Below are 19,693 nucleotides of genomic sequence, written 5' to 3'. Positions count from 1 at the left end.
AGAATCGTGAAAATATGTGCAAATCTTTGCATATATATTTTTTTCAAAGCGAACATTTCTTACTCAAATCTTTGCTTCTCGGGGTCCCTGGAACAAAATATTTTGAGATGGGGGTCCGCGGCCAAATACATATAATTTTGGGGGTCCCTAACATGAAAAGGTTTTGACCACATCACTGTACCAACATAATTTTTCTATGATCTACAAGCTCGAGCTTGTAGATCTGCTACTTTTGCTATATTTGAATTTGAATCCTGAAAAGTTAAAATTTTGGACACATGCGGTTTCCACCTCATCTACAAGCTGAAAATGCGTCACTTCGCGCCGCGTTTCGAGCTTGTAGATCTGCTACTTTTGATGCTTTTGTGTGACGCTGTAGTTTGATCACGTATAGGCATTAATTTACAAAAAAACACAAAAAGTTAGAATAAGAGAGATAAGAGGTTTCTGCCCGACAGCGATGATAATACAAATTCCACCCGACAGACAGCGAGCGATATTCAGCATTCACTTCAGCTTAGAAGAGTCATGCACATTCTGGAGAAAGTGTTTAAAAATGAGCGATATTGAGATGTGAGGAAAGATATTCATGGTTGTCAGATGGGATCTAAAAAAAAAAAAAAAAAACAGCAGACAGATGAAGAAATAATGTGACAATATCTGCATCAAGACAGATGGAGCATCTATCCTTCTGTTTACAGCAGCTTGGCTGACATTCCTGTTGTCACTTTTGAGACCGAGGTAGAATTTCAAATAACATTTGAAAGTAGTTGTTGTTGGCACTGGTGGAAGTTACTCGAGTAAAAGTAGCCCATAGCACAATATAGAAATGCTGTGTTACAAGTAAAAGGCCTGTTTTCAATATTTTACTTGAGTAAAAGTATCCCGAAGAAGAAGAACTTGAGTAAAAGTACAAAGGTATAGGCAATCAAAATATACTTACAGTACCAAAGTAAAAGCGATCCCATTTTTTCTAATTTCCATGAGCTTGTAATTCCACTAGTTTCGAATAGCCGAAGTATACAGTATAGTAAATAATTGGAAGTAAGCTGTCAAAAAAATTGTTGTGGAGTCGATATTTGACTCTTGAGATGTAGTGGAGTAGAAGTATAAAGCAGTGGTTCTCAAAGTGGGGTCCGGGGACCCCCAGGGGTCCCCAGAAAAATTTTACGATACAGCATCACTATCATTTTAACCACTTTATCCATTTATAAGTTGGCTATTCAAAAATAGCAGATATACAAGCTCACAGTGCGTCATTTCGTGCCGTGCTGAGAGCTTGTACATCTACTATATTTGAACATTTTTGAAAAATCATTTTGACACAAATCTTCCCTTATGGGGGTCCCTGGCACAAACAAAATTCAGATGGGGGTCGACGGCCAAATACATATAATTTTCTAGGTCCTTGGCTCGAAAAGGTTTGTAGAATCTGCCTTAGGTCTTAACGGGTTAAGTACAGTACGTGAGTAAATGTACTCGGTTACTTTGCACCACTGCAAATAAGGGTGAAAGTTACCCGGCACAAAGAGAAGTTTCCATTAGACGCACTTGGATTCCCAGCATGTCTCGTCATGCTGTTGTGGTTGACAAAAAAAGGAGAAAAAAAAGGGTTTGACAGAAATTAAATGAAAATATCTCTTAACCTATTAAGACCGGGTAAGCATCTGTGTCATTTTTAAGATTTCTTTGGCCATTCAAAAATAGCAGATCTACAAGCTCGTAGCGCTGCACTCGGTGCCGCGCTATGAGCTTGTAGATCTGCAATTTTTTTTAAAAGCTTGCCAGCTTGTACATCTGATATTTTTACATCTGATATTTTTACATCTGATATTTTTACATCTGATATTTTCTTTTGAAAAAGTTTGAATAATTTAGATTTTTTTTTACATAAATCTTTTCTTCTGTTCATGTCCTTGACATACATTTTTTTTTAAAAGTGTGAGAACCACTGCATTCAACATGGGGTCCAGGGACCCCCAGGGGTCTTTTAACCCTTTAAGATGTGTTTAAGGAACACATCTGTCATTTTAGATTTCTTTGGCCATTCAAAAATAGCAGATCTACAAGCTCGTAGCGCTGCACTCGGTGCCGCGCTATGAGCTTGTAGATCTGCAATTTTTTTTTAAATAGTGAAAATGTGTGCAAATCTTTGAATATATTTTAAAGCGAACATTTTCAACTCTGTTACAACTTATAAATATTTTGAGATGGGGGGGGTCCACGGCCAAATACATATACACAAAAACTGATAGGATTTAGAAAACATTTGTAGAATCCCCCAGAAGCAAAGATTTGAGTTACAAATGTTTTGACAAAATATTTATTCAAAGATTTACACACATTTTCACGATTTTTCAAAAAATAGCAGATCTACAAGCTACGAGCTTGTAGATCTGCTATTTTTGAAAAGCCCAAAGAAATCTAAAAATGACACACAGATGCGTTCTCGGTCTCAATGGGTTAAAACAGTTTGTTTGTTACTCCCTACATCCCAGAAGAGACAGATAGCTTAGTGCACCCAGAAAGTAAACTGTATATCTGGGGATGTCTGGGCTTTGATTCTTCTGGTGAGTGTCTCACTGAACTGAAGGGAAAATCAATGTGATTTGTCTGTCCAAAGTTTTCTCTAGGTGGAGGAAAGTTTTTTTTTAATTAATTTGTTTTACTCAAAGCCAGAGCTAATTGGGCTAATACTACCTAGTTCACATGCTGGAAAGTAGTACTTTAGAGGTGTGTGTGTGTGTGTGTGTGTGTGTGTGTGTGCGCCGTCTTTTCAGCACTAATTGGTTGTTTATGTTCCCTTATATTTTGTGTCTCTCCTAAACTTCTGGATTTAATTAGTTTTACCTCTTGTATCAACCGGCATCTTATAGTATGATGATGTTCACAGTGTTGCACCATTTAGTTTCCCCATCCCATAGACCAGTGGTCCTCAAACTGGGGTCCGGGGTCCCCCAGGGGTCCTTGGGGGCGGGGTTACAGTGGGGCCCCCAGCAAAATGTGTTAATAATACAGCATCACAGTCATGTCAGCCACTTTATCCATTTTTACGTTGGCTATTCAACAATAGCAGATGTACAAGCTCTCAGCACGTCACACTGTGCCAAGCTGCCAGCTTGTACATCTGATATTTTTACATCTGATATTTTTACATCTGATATTTTTACATCTGATATTTTCTTTTGAAAAAGTTTGAATAATTTAGATTTTTTTTTACATAAATCTTTTCTTCTGTTCATGTCCTTGACATACATTTTTTTTTAAAGTGTGAGAACCACTGCATTCAACATGGGGTCCAGGGACCCCCAGGGGTCTTTTAACCCTTTAAGATGTGTTTAAGGAACACATCTGTCATTTTAGATTTCTTTGGCTATTCAAAAATAGCAGATCTACAAGCTCATAGCGCGGCACCGAGTGCCGCGCTATGAGCTTGTATATCTGCTATTCTGCAAATCTTTATAACATTTAACATTTTTAACTCTAATCTTTGCTTCAAAGCAAAGAGTTGAGTAAAAAAAAATAGCTTTAAAAAACAAATCAAAGATTTGCACAAATATTCACAACCTTTTTTCTTCAAAAATAGCAGATCTACAAGCTCATAGCGCGGCACTCGGTGCCGCGCTATGAGCTTGTAGATCTGCTGTTTTTGAATAGCCCAAAGAAATCTAAAGTGACACAGATGCGTTTCCGGATTGAATGGGTTAAGGGTAGTTTTCAGGTGGTCCCCAGCTAAATGATTTGATGGCTTACGAACCAAATGGACCCTTACTGGTCTGTGACTCCCTCTGAGAGTGTACAAATGGAACCAATAGGATCCTTAAGGGTCCATTCAGTTCCATTTGGTACAGGTTTCGTTTATCGACGTGTAGCATTAAGTACACACTCGGAGTTAATAAATGGATAGGGCGATACTCAGCCAACACAGATTGATATGAGCCCTGTACTCTGAGAGCCTTTGATTAGACGGCAGTCTGATATCGACTTCAGCGGCAGTGGTGGAAAAAAAAGTACTCAAATGTTTTACTCAAGTAAAAGTATAACTGTTACAAGTGAAAGTCCCGATTTTTTTCAAAATTTACTTGAGTAAAAGTACGAAAGTATTGGTATCAAAATGTACTTGAAGTACCAAAAGTAAAAGTGCTAAAATGTTTGAAAATAACCTAGGTATAAAATAGGGCTAAAGTGGTTAATGTATGTTTTATAATGTAATAATTTATATCTGTAACTCATAAATAAAGTTTTCAAATAATTGTAGTGGAGTAAAAGTACAATATTTGCCTCTGAGTTGTAGTCGAGTAGAAGTAAAAGTATAGCCAATTGGAAATACTCCAGTAAAGTAAAAATACCTCAGATCTGCTATTTTCAAACATTTTAGTACTTTTACTTTTGCTACTCTAAGTACATTTGGATACCAATACTTTTGTACTTTTACTCAATTAAATTTTGAATTCTTGTAACGGAGTACTTCTACATTGCAGTATTGATACTTTTACTTAAGTAAAACATTTGAGTACTTTTTCCACCACTGCTCTACACATGTAATCTCTCAAGAACAGATTCTGCTCTCCGCTTGAATCTGTCGGGGGGGGTTCGTCATAACGTGTACGCACTGGCCTACAAGTGGGCGTGCCTTCAGATCAGGAAGCAGGCCGCGCTTTACCCAATCAAATGTAGTGGGCGGGATTTACTGTCAGTGCTCTCGCTTCCCACTAAAAAACAACCGAAACTCATTTAACAATAGCGTCATTGGAGCAGACAAAACCACGGAAAGATATTCACATTTTAACTTGCTCTTTCATCATAGAAACAAGTGGGCTTATAACCAAAACGATCCATGTTCTCTGGGAGAAGTGGTGTTAGTGTTCCGTGTAGAAATATTGTTAGTGGGAATGAAAACATAGTCGCACCACCGTAAGTGGAGCGCTGAGGGCAGACCAAAACCCCGGTTTCCTTGCGCACGGGTGCTACGTTGAGCCCCCCAGAGCCAAGTGAAAGAGTAAAAAACAGCAGAGGGCGCTGTTTTTCCTTTTTTATTTGGCGATGGGTTCCCAGATTGCTACACATGTAATACTCTGTGGTTCTGTCAATAGCCTGTATAGAATGAAACCATGTTTTATTTGTTAGAAGAAAGTGGAAAAAAAGAGGTGGGTGAGAGCAGAGCTATTAGGGTTATCAGTCACAGCTGTTCCAGTTCCTGTAGGCCCACGTAAGGTCACCTCCAGTAGGATGCACGGTATGTCATTGTTGTCGGGCAGAAACCTTGTATCTCAAAATGTCTACTTTTTACGTGAATTAACGCCCTGCTTCGTCATACAAGACTGTCGCACCAAAGTAGTGAAAATAGCAGATCTACAAGCTCACAACTGCGACGCGTTGTGAGCTTGTAGATCGGCTAATTTCACTATTTTAGAATGATGATAAAAAAGCAATGGTTCTGGACATACAAGGTTTCCAGGATATTGTGCCATCCAGTGAGTCACTATACCTCCTCCACAGACGCTCTCAGCAGTGAGAGGCTCTCAGTCCCTTCTTCCACCGGAGTATACAGATGTGTGCTGTCGTATAGCTGTCTGCCATCACTTAACTTCAAACCCCACAGTCGTTCATGAGATACTGGGTTCCCACGCTCATGAAATTCCTGGAAATATTTTTGTAAAACTGTTTTCCTGGCCTGGAAAAGGTTTGGAATTAACCAAATGTTTTGGAAAATGTTTGGATATACATTGTTTGTGTCTAACATTATGTGAAATATGTAACATGGTGTTAGAATGCAGTGCCGCATACTAGTACAGTGCTATTACTATTCTGTGCCTACGGGTGGACAGACCTTGGGAAGGGTGGGAAGGGGAAAAGAAAAAGAAAGAAAAAAGGCACCAAACCAATGTATAAAAAAAAGAAAATTTACTGTACAAAGGGAGGAATGACAGAGAGACAAAAAAAAAAAAAAAATGCCAAAAGTGATTTACAATGTACATGGTCTTTTTTACACTTTTCTCTTGTTTACTTAAAAAATACATATATATTTTTTCTCTCTCTGCTCATGTTATGCACCGACTGTAATGCAAATATGATGCTCAATAATAATAAAAGTTATTAAAAAAAAGAATTCAGTGCCGTGCCGCACGAGCTGCGTGAGCGCGGACTAATGTATATAGGACGACTTGCGACGAAAATAATCGATCTACAAGCTAACAACACGTTGCACCGTGATACGTTGTTAGCTTGTAGATCTGTTGGCTCGAGTTTGTCTTGGGAGGCATTGATAGCACATGGAGTAAGAGACTCATTATTGCACCGTATGATTGCTATAGGTCTGGAGTCTGGACATGGGGTAAAATGCTATGGAAAAGTTTGGAAAATCAATTGTTGAATGTGTGGGAACCCTGGAGATAGATTTCCATTAACAAGGGTCCCTGGATACGTTACTGAAGCTGACACGGTGAGTCAGTCCTGAGCGCAAATCCCCCAACTTTGTATCTGTGGCTACAAATCCATCATAGCGTAGCGCAGTGTATATCAACCTTTTTTGTGCCAAGGCACACCTGGCATACCCAAAAGATCCCAGGGCACACCTAGATATACGGTATATATATATATATAATTATATATATATATATATACGGTATATATATATATACACACACACTAGGGGTGTGCCGATACACTAATTTCACGAAACGATGCAAACTTGTAGCTTGTCAGACATGCAAACTTGTAGCTTTTCAGCTTCCACTAGCCGTTTTGAATCCAAATAGGGCAATAGTGTGACACCTGACCCGAAAAAAAACAGCATGTTGTCACCCTTTTCACCTCGGGGCTGTTTGCATGCCTGATTATTATTAATGTAAAAAAAAGTTTTTTTTTTTTTTTTTTTTTTTTTTTTTTCAAAATTATATTTTTTCAAACCTTCTTCAAACGGCGCGGCACACCTCAGCAGTAGCCCCGGCCCAAAATTGGGACGTTTGCCAGGGTTGATATACACTGCCGTACTGTAGCGTACAGTATACCTTCCTGGTAGAGCCCGACTGATGCCACATATTTGGGTCCGATCCCCATTTTGGAGAGTCCTAGACCACTGGTTCTCAAAACTTTTTATGGAAGGACCCCCACATTGATCTGTATTTGACCGTGGACCCCCATCTGAAAAGGTTTTGTGTCAGGGACCCTCAGAAGAGATTTGTTAAAAAAAAAATCTAAATTATTCAAAATTCACACATTATATTTTTCAAAAATAGCAAATGTACAAGCTCACAGCGCAGCACGAAGTGACGCGCTAGATCTCCTCGATTTGATTAGCCAACATATAAATGGATAAAGTGGTTAAAATGATTGTGATGCTATGTTAACTAATTTAGCTGGGGACCCCCAAGGACCCCTGGGGGTCCCCGGACCCCACTTTGAGAACCACTGTCCTAGACCAGGGGTCTGATGGGGAGATGGAGCAGGGACCCCCTACCTCATAGGGTAGGGGGGGGCTACCACATATATTGTATATTTATGTATACAATTGTGTTTTATATTGCCTGCTCCTATACGCACCTGCCCCAGTAGGTGTGCAAAATAAAAATTCTCTACAAAATATGTATAAACATACCATGTTATTGTGCATTGTGCCTCCATTTATCTGTTTGCTATGGATTCATATTATGTTTAAAGACAATTTGACATTTTGGGGGGAACAAATGAAGGTTTTTTTTTTTTTTTTTTTTTTTCAAACAAAAATATTGTTTAATCAAACAACAATTTTGCGGACCCCCTGCAGTACCCCCTGTTGAAGACCTCTGCCCTAGACCACTGATTACTGATGTTTTTTGACTGATGTCAAAAAGTAGCTTTCCAATCAATTTGAAAAAAAAACTTGTATTCCTATTCTATATTTATTTATTTTTTATTAACTATTTTGGGCATGCCATTATAGTTAATACAAATTTCAAACAAATTACAAAAATAGCTGATCTACAATGCGTTGTGAACTTGCGCAGATCGACAAATTTTGATTTTTTTTTGCATAGGACTTATTTACAATACTACTAGACAGGCGCCGGCCTGCTCGGGAACGATGCAAATAGAGAATGCGTGCCCCACCCTGTTATGCAACTCCCATTGTACCCGTTGTCAGAATACCCGATGTAACCGTCTGTCTGTCCATGTCCCTTTTTGTGCCCATATATGGAGATCTCTGGTTCTGGAAAGTCCTTGTGCAGTGGTAAACGTCTGGGGAATGTGTGGAGAATGTCTGAAGATTGCAAACTGACTGTGAAAAGTGGACTGAATAACTAAGCAAATGGCAGAAGTGGGGAATTTGCCAAATCAAGCTTTGGCTGCGGTTGCCATGGCAATCAATTGGCTCATTTGGGCCACGGCCAGAGCCTTTTCTGACCGACTTTTTGACCGAAAGAAATATTTTGAAAATAGCAGATCTACAAGCTCACAATGCGTCGATGCGACGCATTGTGGGCTTGTAGATCTGCTATTTTCAAGATATTTCTTTTTTGAAAACTTGTGAAATGGGACTTTCTGCTTTTGGTACTTTTACTTTGGGTACTTTAAGTACATTTTGATGCCAATACTTTTTTACTTTTACGTAAGTACATCTGAGTTTCCGGACTTTTACCTGACTTTTACTTTTTACTTTTAACAGAGTATGCTAGCCTGGCATGGCCAGACTAATATCACTGCGTAGATATTAGTCTGGAATCCCTGTAGGGAACCTGCATTTCCGAGGGGCAAATAAAAAAAAATGCCCCTGGTGATAAACCTGCATTTGCATACTGGGCCCTGATTGGTGCCCCACAACTTAGGGGGAAGGGAAATCCAATCGCAACCGAGCGGGGCCAGACCAAATCTGCCGAGGGGACATTTCTTTTTTGCTGTCAGATTCGTCTGGTTTCCAGGCTACGTACGTACTTACATACATACAGAGATTCCTTGCATTTATTGTAAGAAGATATACGATACTATACTATCTTCCTGGCCTCATAGTCGGACTCCACCTGCTGCTTCAGTGTCTGCCAGTGAGTCATGTTCATCTTCCTTTTTACTCGCCTCTTTCGCTGCATTCTTCCATTTACGGCGGGGTGCTGACTGCCAGGGCTCACTAATAATACCAATCGCCTACTGTCTCACATGTGTTTTCACGGTTTAAAACGCTCCATCCCACCTCTGCCCTATAGCCAAGAAAAGTGGAGCATATCTCTCCAGTTCTTAAATCCTTACACTTGCTCCCTGTGTGTCAAAATAATTGATTTTAAAATACTACTTTTGGTCTTCTTCTTCCCTTTCTCTTATGGAATTGACAAAAACGATGGAGCATGCACAAAAACGCATTTCATCCACTGTTTTACACCTGTAAACCTGTGATGTGACAATAAAGTTGTTTCTGATTTGAATGGTTTAGGGCAGTGGTGTAAAGCAACTAAGTACATTTACTCAAGTACTATACTTAAGTACAGTTTTGAGGTATTTTTACTTTACTGGAGTATTTCCAATTTTCAGTACTTTTACTTCTACTCCACTACATCTCGGAGGCAAATATTGTACTTTTACTCCACTACAATTATTTGAAATCTTTAGTTACTAGTTACTTTGTAGATTTTGATTATTATTACAAAACATACAGTAACCACTTCAGCCCTACATACATTTCGGCAATTTGAAAATAGCAGATCTACAAGCTCACAATGCGTCGTATCGTGACGCATTGTGAGCTTGTCTTCAAAATCATCCTTGGCAGTGAATGAGTTAACGTGTTAAGCCGTAAGCCATCAATACGTTACTGGAAATCAAAAAGGTTGGAGAGATAATGACCGTTTCTCCTCGGGAACAAATTGGAGTTGCTGTCTTTTTTCTCTCTTTGGACCGTGTGGTCACCGCTACTGATTGGACTGAGCGTTCAGGCGTCACATTGACATCCCAGCTCGCCACTCAATGTCTGTTCATGCCCGTATCGACTTGAACGTCCCTTACGCTTGTGAGCCGGGGCTTCCCCGTTGGCATGTGTCTGGCTGTATGAGGCATACTGATCAGACAGTATTTTACTGGCTGTATGAGGCATACTGATCAGACAGTATTTTACTGGCTGTATGAGGCATACTGATCAGACAATATGTGTCTGGCTTTATGAGGCATACTGATCAGACAGTATTTCACTGTTCCGATGACTAGGGCTGTCACGATTACGACACGATTAAATGTCACGCAAATAATTGCGATTAGCGATTTAATTGTGCTTTTGACTTTGGAACATATGAATACAAGTTACATTTCTGTTAACCTTATAGACTTCGTAATAAAAGATTGCTCAGGGCAGATATGACAAATAACTTAACAATGACGATTTTTTTGTAATTTTATAGTTGGGGAAAAAAAGTAAAAATAGATTAAATAGCTGATCAACAAGCATACAATGCGTTACAAAGTGAAAATTGTTGAAAATTGTTTTTTTTTTCAGCATGGAAACGATTATGACAAAAATAATTGTGACTATCTCAAATAATTGCAGCTAGGCGATTATGTAATAATTGTGACAAGCCGACGTTGGTATCGACAATTATACAACCGATGTGCCGTAAAGAATAAATACAACATTGAATAGTCAAATATCAGATCTATCAAAACATATTTTGACTAGATTTTTTTTTAGAAAAATCATATTTGAGCCGGGGACCTGAAGCACTTGGAATTGTAGGCATTACATTTAGTTTGACTCTGGTCCACAGATACATATTGTGAAAATAGCCGAACTACAAGCTCACAACGCCTCGCAATGCGAGAATTTTCACAATGGTTGCCCCTGTCTTGTGTAATATTTGACAATTTGGCCAATTTGGTTTCAAAAAGGTGTTAAAAGAAATTAAATTGCAACTTCAGAAATATGCTGACACTCTGTATACACTTCTACGGTATGTTGGTTTGTTTACTGTTGAGTGAGAAAACAATGTTGCACATTAAGCTAATCATCTGGGGACCCCCAAAATAATTTGGGGACCCCTTGGGGAACAATTCGTCTAGGACTCTCCAAATTGCTTTACCCAGAACATCAAGCAAAGGAAACACAATCATACAATGACATTAGGATGCATAAAACTAAGGAAGTAGAAATTACAGTTACAGTGCAGAAGAGAAAGGGAAAAAAAAGAAAAATAGCTCGATCAAAGGCAGCAGTAAACAGAAAGGTCTTTGGTTGTGTTTTAAAAGAAATAAGAGTGGCAGCTTTCTGGGAGCTTGTTCCAGATATGTGGTGCATAGAAACTAAACACTGCTTCCCCACGTTTATTTTTGGTTTTTATTGACAGAAAGCAAACCATGGTTCATGGTATCGCACACGATCAGAAATGTATTTTGTCCCCTAAACCATTCAAAGCTTTGTAGACCAACAACGGTAGTATTTTGAAATCAATTATTTTGACACCCAGGGAGCCCATGTGTAAAAAGGGTTTAAGAACTGCAGTTATACGCTCCACTCTCTTGACTCTTGGTATTAGTCCATTAACTCATTCAGTGCCTGACTTATTTCTGGCAGTTTGGCCAGAGCCGAAAATTAATTGTAAAAAAAAAAGTGCTTAGGAGCCGAGATACAGCCTTTTTCAGTAAGAAGTTAAACAAGAAGTGAATGGAGCAGAACATTTTCAAATCATGATATCTTGGGTTCTGAACATTTAAAAAAATCATGAACATTTGAATATATATATTTTTAAAGCGAACATTTGTAAGATATTTTGTTCCAGGGACCTCCCAGACGCAAATATTTGAGTTTCAAATGTTCGCTTTAAAAAGCATATATTCAAAGATTTGCGCACATTTGTCACAATTTTCCCCCAAAAATAGCAGATCTACAAGCTCATAGAGCGCGGCATTTGGTGCCATGCTATGCAGCTTGTATATATCTGCTATTTTTTTTGAATAGCCAAAGAAATCTAAAAATGACACGGATGTGTTCCCGGTCTTAATGGGTTAGTAAGGACTCAGAGCAGCAGTGTTCTGAATCGACTGCAGTGTGTGTGGACATGCCAAATGTGGTGGTCCGTCCGTCCGTCCGTCCCCCCTGCGCAGTGGTGTAAAGTAACTAAGTACATTTACTCAAGTACTGTACTTAAGTACAATTTTGAGGTATTTGTACTTTACTTGAGTATTTCCAATTTCCAATACTTTTACTCCTACTCCACTACATCTCAGAGGCAAATATTGTACTTTTACTCCACTACAATTATTTGAAAACTTTAGTTACTTTTAAGATATAAATTATTACATTATAAAACATAAATTTACCAATTTAGCCCTATTTTATACCTATTTGAAAATAGCCGATCTACAAGCTCACAACATCTCGACGCGTTGTGAGCTTGTAGATCTGCTATTTTCAAATATTTAGTACTTTTACTTTTGATACTTTAAGTACATTTTGATGCCAATACCTTTGTACTTTTACTCAAGTAAATTTTGAATTCTGGACTTTTACTTGTAACAGAGTAGTTTTATATTGCAGTATTGGTACTTTTACTTAAGTAAAAAATTTGAGTACTTTTTCCACCACTGCGCCCTGCAGAGGGAGGTGTGTTTGTCAGAGCTATGAGCTGTGTTTATCCCACCACGCTCCTCTCATCGCGTGCCCTCGCTTCTCTCCTGGAGTCTCGTTCCCCAGCTCCCCCCCTCTGACCGCCTAAACCCACACAAATACAACTGTTTTCTGCTCCTTGCTTTCTCTCTGCTCCGGCTCTCAAAGCCGTATTGATTTTGTTCCGTTTTATTTATTTTTTAAAATGTCTGCATGTGTGTTTTTTATTACTGCTTCTTGTGAGAAGCTGAATGTCCCCCAAAAGTATAGTTGGCATTTTGAGGAAAATAATTTTCCTGGTCCTCACACAAGAGAAATGTTTGGTTTTTATTATGGTTTAGAAAGGCGTTTTAGAGCAGTGGTTCTCAAAGGTTTTCATGTCAAGGACCCCCAAAATGATATGCATTTGGCTGTGGACCCCCCCATCTCAAAATGTTTTGTTCCAGGGACCCCCAGCAAAGATTTGAGTTACAAAAATATATATATATTCAAAGATTTTTTTCACGAAAAATTGCAGAAATACAATGCCGTGCTATGAGCTTGTAGATCTGCTATTTTTGAAGAGCCAAACTATAAAATATGGTTAAAGTGGTTCAAATGATCGTGACACTATATTAACTAATTTGGCTGGGGACCCCCTGGTACCCTTCCAAGGACCCCTGGGGGTCCCCGAACCCCACTTTGAGAACCGATGCTTTAGAGTTAGGCTTACAATTTGGAAAAGGTTAAGGTTTGGTCTTAGGCTTAGACATTTACAGGTTAGGTTCAGCTGTTGGGAATGGATTTATTACGATGTATACTTACAGTGGCACACCAGTGCTATAGGGCTGTCACGGTTATGACGTTTTACTTGACAATTCATTGTTGCTCAAATAATTGCAAATTAATTGTTTCTGTCGTTGAACATTATTGGAACATTATGAATACGAATTACATGCTTTTAGACTTTGTAAACAAAAGGTGCACAGGACAGCTATGACAAATAGCACATATTTAATGACTTGATAGTGGAAATAGCCAATATACAAGAAGATTGGCAAATACTGTAGATCTTGTAGATCTGCTATTTCCACTATTTTTGTTTTTTTAATGCAAATATATGTTGTTTTTTTACATGGAATTATGACAATTATGCAAATAATATTGTGATTATCTCATATAATTGCGAATAGGCGATTATGTAATAATTGTAGCAGGCCTAATAGTGTCACGCCCCGGAAAGTAGAAGATCTACAAGCTCATCACCTGTTATGCTATTTTTCGGCTATTTTCCGAAGCCGTCAAAAAGCCTTAATGTCCTCACACTCTATAGTCATTGAAACGTGTGTGTGGCACTGTGTGCTAACTGTATTGTGATGTATGTGTCTGTAGGAAACCAGAGGATCTTTCCAGGGAGGTGATTCAGATCCAACAGAGAGAAATCGCTCTGAAAGAGCAAAACTACACACTCACCAGCCGGTATGACACACACACACACACACACACACACACACACACACACACACACACACACACACACACACACACACACACACACACACACACACACACACACACACACACACACACACACACACACAGGTTTGTATTACTATACATCAACATTTTAGTACGTCGATTTTATGAACGCCATTTTTACAATGTTTGGGGCGTTTTTTTAGCCTGGTAAACCCTCCCTCCGGAAATCTCATTTCTATTTGATTCCTGGAGTGAGTCTGGCATGAACCGCCTCTCTGCAATATTGGCTGTGTATGCCAAACGGCCGCGCTTATCAGCGTCGTCGCTCATTGTTCTGTGATTGACAGCTTACGTTGGCCAATCAGGTGGCGAGTTCGAGTGAGCCCAAAACACGAACGGCAGCCATCTTTTTCTTGTGCGCTATTTTCTCCGCAATTTTTTTACTTCAAAAAGCTCTCTAACTTCTATTTTGAGGCACGGAATTTACTTATAAGATATCGTTTGGATAGAATTTAGTTGTTTAACTTCATATATGTGGTCAATTAATCATGACAAAGCCTATTTAAAAATAAAAATGTAGAGAACCGGTAGGGGCGGGCAGTGACACCCATGTAACCGAATAAGGCAACCCATTTTGGGCATGGATCGTCTCAAAAGTCCCCTTGCGTCACATTAAGACTGGTGAACTGCTGATTGGCTGAAGGGGAAAAATTATCATTGGCTGAAGGGGTTGTCAGTCAACGGTATTACTCCCGCCCAACTCCAGCACAGCCAATATTGCAGACAGGCGGATCAGGCCAGACTCACTCCTGAAATCAAATGGAAATGAGATTTCCGGAGGGAGGGTTTACCAGGCTAGCGTTTTTTACCATAAGCCGAAAAATAGCCGATCTACAAGCTCACAGCGCGTCGCACTACGACCCGTGGTGAGCTTGTAGATCGGCTATTTTCCGGTGCATTACACCAGCGTATAAATCAGGCATAATTCTAACCCTAACCCCTAAAACTAGCCTCTAAATGCCTGATCCTAACCCTAATCCCAACCTGATTCTTTTACTAATTGTAAACGTATCTCTAAAAAACTATTCTTGTGAGGACCAGGACATCACAACGTCTATATCTCATAGTCTACTATACTTGTGGGGACATTTGGTTCTCACAAATATATTAATACACACACACACACACACACACACACACACACACACACACACACACACACACACACACACACACACACACACACACACACACATACACATACACACTCTCACACACACACACACACACCCATACACTCTCTCATCCCCTCCCTGTATCTAGCAGAGCATATCACTGAGAACTCCTTAATTGTCACAAAGTTAATTAAACCGGTCCGGATTCTGATTGCCCTCTGACAGTAAAGTGTGTGGATGTACGTGTGTGTGTGTGTCAGAGCAAGAGACTGTGTGTGTGTGTGTGTGTGTGTGTGCGCTTGTGAGACATAAAGTGCTGGAGAGAAAGTGAAATGCTGAGAGAGAGAACGACATATGGAGAGAGAGAGCGAGACACTCGCAGAGAGAGTGCTAATTACGGTCGGTGCTGTTTACAGACATGTGTGTGTGTGGGGTCATGTCGTGCGCGTGCACTTTGAGCGTGTCCACACACTGCAGTTCAGCACGGACGAGAAGACTGCTGCTTTCATTAGCTAACAAGCTTCCCTTCTTCCTCCTGATGAGTGTACTGAGCTCATTAAGAAATATCAGAGGTGTGTGTGTGTGGGTGTGTGTGTGTGTGTGGCTGTCACGATTACAAATTTAAGTTGACATTTAATTGTCAATCAAATAATTGCAATTAACTATTTTAATTGTGTTTTTGGCGTTGAGCAATGGAACATATGAATACAATTTTAATCTCTGTTTGTTTTTTAGGCTTCATTATGTTAAAACATTTAAACAATTGTTAAACATTTTAGCATGACACCGTTGTGCGACAAAGTTTAACAAAACTATTAAGTGGTACATTGATGATTTGATATAGAAATGTTTATATAAATTATATATTAAAGATAGAATTATCACTAAGAAAATACATAGATGCAGCCATGTTTCTAACCCATCTACTAAGCTGCCACCAAAACGTGGAATACCCTACCTACCCCTACCTACCAAAGATCTGGACTCCCTAGTCCCTACCCAAACTCAAAACTAACCTAAAAGAATGGCTGACCTTAACACACCTGGACATACTTTATTAATTAAATATTCAATCAATCAAGGCACACCCATTCCATTCACTTCATGACTTTGTCTGTGTGCTTGTGCGTCAGTGTGCGGGCTGTGGAGCGCGGTCAGTCAGACCTCCAGGGGGAGCTGTCGCGGCAGCGGGCCAAGGCCCGGGAGGAGCAGAACAAGAGAGAGTCGCAGGACGCGATGGTGCGTCGACTGCAGAAGAGAACTCTGCTGCTCACCAAGGTAGGACGCAACACATGCACACACGCACACACGCACACACTCTCTCGACACACTCTATTTTGTGAGATTTCCATTGACTGCATTGTTCCATAACCTTCAACTCTTATCTTGAACTCTAACCCCAGTTATAGACAGTGTCAGGCTCTAATCAACCCCCCCGCTGCCCTGAGCTTTACAACCTGTTTGTGAACAACATAAACTACCAGAGAAACGCTCAGTTAGCTCAGGGGGGTCCAAACTTTTCCATGCCAAGGACCCCCAAATAGTCGTGGCCAAACTAGTGTGATGCCCGCTGGGAACAAATGCCCCTCCTCCAGTGGTGTAAAGTACATTTACTTAAGTACAATTTTGAGGTATTTTAACTTTACTGGAGAATTTCCAATTTTCAGTACTTTTACTTCTACTCCACTACATCTCAGAGGCAAATATTGTACTTTTACTCCACTACAATTATTTGAAAACTTTAGTTACTAGACAGACAGACCGACACAGAGAGATTTGAATTTCCGGATCTGGACAACCACTGGTCCAAATGAATTCCCAATCGGCACAACACATTACCGGGTCCGCTACAATACAGTTGGACTACAGAGAGAGAGAGACAGAGAGTACCTGTTGTGTTCCTTTTAGAATGTATACACGGTGTACATTGGGGTGGTTTGTTTATACAAAAAAATAATGCTGTGACCCAGGGCCATAGTGCCCTCTAGCTGCAGTGATGTCAGACTTCAGTTCTCTCTCTCTCTTTCTCTCTGTCTGTCTGTCTCTCTCTCTCTCTTTCTCTCTGTCTCTGTCTGTCTGTCTGTCTGTCTGTCTGTCTGTCTGTCTGTCTGTCTGTCTGTCTGTCTGTCTGTCTGTCTGTCTGTCTGTCTGTCTGTCTTTCTGTCTGTGTCTTTCTCTCTCTCTGTCTGTCTGTCTGTCTGTCTGTCTGTCTGTGTCTTTCATTCTCTCTCTGTCTGTCTGTGTCTGTCTGTCTGTCTGTCTGTCTGTCTGTCTGTCTGTCTGTCTGTCTGTCTGTCTGTCTCTCTGTCTCTCTATCTCTCTATCTCTCTCCCTCCCCCCCCCCCCCCCCCCCAGTGGAGTGGCAGATGGTCACATGACATCAAGGCGTAGCATTGTGTCTCTTCTCCTCCCTCCTCCCTGAGTGGTTCCTGACGAGGCCCGCTCTGTTATCGATTTCTCTTTTTCCTATCCTGGCGTGTAATTCCCCAGGTCAACATGCTCATTCCACCACTACACAAATCACATCCGCGTGCGCTTAAACACACACACTCACACTCACACACACACACGTATGAGCTTATACATGCACGCACGCAGGCACATGCGCTTACACATGCACGATTGCGCGCACGTACGTACGCATACACACACATGTGATACTGCATACACACACACACACACACACACACACACACACGCGCATGTGCTTACACATTGACACATTCGCCCACACAATTTTGCACACACACAAGCACATGCATGTGCTTACACATTGAGACACACACACACACACACAGACACACACACCATCATCATAGATCTAAGAAGGGCTAAAAGCACATTATACGGGCTTGAGGAGGGGAGGGTGGTGTGTGTGGGTGGGGGGGGGGGGGGGGTGGAGTGCTTGGCCCCAAGATCCTGTTGGCAGATCCCATCGCCTGACAGGCAGGTTTTTTGCGTGTGCGCGCCTCGCCCGCACGCCACGAGATTGATGCTCAGCGTTCAGCTTCAGGGATGTGAGTAATATTTGTCCGTCATTCAAAGCGCCAACACATTGTTTGACTAAAGCTCGGGCCGCAGCAGCGTTGCCGAAACGGACCGGGTGTTGCTGAACGCTCATCAATTCCATTCACCCGCCTTCATTCATCACAAAGAGGGGAGGCGAGCGGGCCGCTTTGCTGACTGCTGAGGTTTTGCACTCTCTCTCTCTCTCTCTCTCTCTGCCTCACAGGTCCACTGTTGCAGTGGTTCCCTAACAGTGGTTTGGGGGCTAGGTCCATTTGACTTAAAATCAATATTACTTTTATTTCAAGCTTTTGCCTCAGATTAAGATTCGCGGACAGTTAGTAGTGAAAATAGCAAATCTACAGTCTTTTGTAGATCTATCCTCTTATCGGTTACGAGAGGTGACATTGTGATCATTTATTGCAATTTCACTCGGTAGAACCGGTAGAAGCCTTTAGAAGAAGCATACCGTGCTTCTAAGGGGTTCCAGGGGGTCCCCAGCAAAAATAATGAATGTAGCATGATAATAACTTTTTTAAACTTTGTCTCTATTTTTCAGACAACCGATACAACAAAAACACAACATTCATTCAAAATGGACGCGACACACAAAAGAAAAGAAAAAGATACAATACAATAAAATGAAAATGAAAATAAAAGAGGGAGGGGGGAGGTTAGACACTATTTACTCTTATACAGCATCGCAATCGTTTTTGCCACTTTATCCATTTATACGTTGGCTATTCAAAAAATATCAGATGTACAAGATCTCTGCGCGAAGTGACTCGATGTGAGCTTGAAAGTTTTTTGCAAAAAATATCAAATGTTTGGAAAACACAAGTCTTCTCTTCTGGGGTGGGGGGGGGGGTTGCCTGGCACAAAACCTTATATCCATTTGGGGGTCCTTGACTTGGAAAAAGTTTGAGAACCATTAGCGTAATGACCTGTGAAGTTGAGCTTTTCTCAACTTTGCCGCGCCTGCTTTTCGTTGGCTCCATCGATCCCCTCTGCCACAGCGGCGGTCGCTCCTCTCCAATGGAAGGTGCATTAAAGGAGAATTTTGGACTACGTTTTTCTTACCTTTTCTATGACGTTATGATATCTTAGGATGAATGGTACAGTAGAAAAATGTCTTCACTCCATCCCGGGTCCGCCACAGCTTAAAACGTGCGCCAATAGGCCTTGCGCTAGATCACGTATTTTAATAGCTTATTTTTTTTTTTGGTGAGATCTGACGTTCATAGTGACAGAACACTGTAAAAAAAAATAAGTCTCGCTAGACAAGATCAAAATCTCGAGATTTCAATCTCGTCTAGCGTCTAGAGTTATGACATTTTTCTACTGTACCATTCATCCTAAGATATCATAACGTCATAGAAAAGGTAAGAAAACCTTAGTCCAAAATTCTCCTTTAAGCTGTAGCGGACATGGGGTAATAATTATGGGAAATAATAATGATAATTTATGAAAATATTGAAAATATTTTCAGAAAAATCAA

The 19,693-nt window shown here is 40.4% G+C and overlaps 1 protein-coding gene across 2 annotated transcripts in view; it reads left to right on the top strand.

Moving 5' to 3' along the window:
• Positions 1-19,693, top strand: part of mad1l1 (mitotic arrest deficient 1 like 1) — a 273,709-nt gene that overhangs the window by 18,757 nt on the left and 235,259 nt on the right. For both annotated transcript variants that reach the window (XM_080443017.1, XM_080443016.1), the window contains exons 10-11: positions 13,928-14,014; positions 16,323-16,467. In XM_080443017.1, the coding sequence (XP_080299143.1) occupies positions 13,928-14,014; positions 16,323-16,467 (232 nt within the window). The remainder of the gene's footprint in view (positions 1-13,927; positions 14,015-16,322; positions 16,468-19,693) is intronic.

Source organism: Gymnoscopelus braueri (genome assembly GCF_963280865.1).
Source record: "Gymnoscopelus braueri genome assembly, chromosome: 2".
NCBI classification, from domain to species: domain Eukaryota; kingdom Metazoa; phylum Chordata; class Actinopteri; order Myctophiformes; family Myctophidae; genus Gymnoscopelus; species Gymnoscopelus braueri.
Note: the sequence above shows the minus strand (reverse complement) of the source record. Positions and strands in the feature narration are given on the sequence as shown.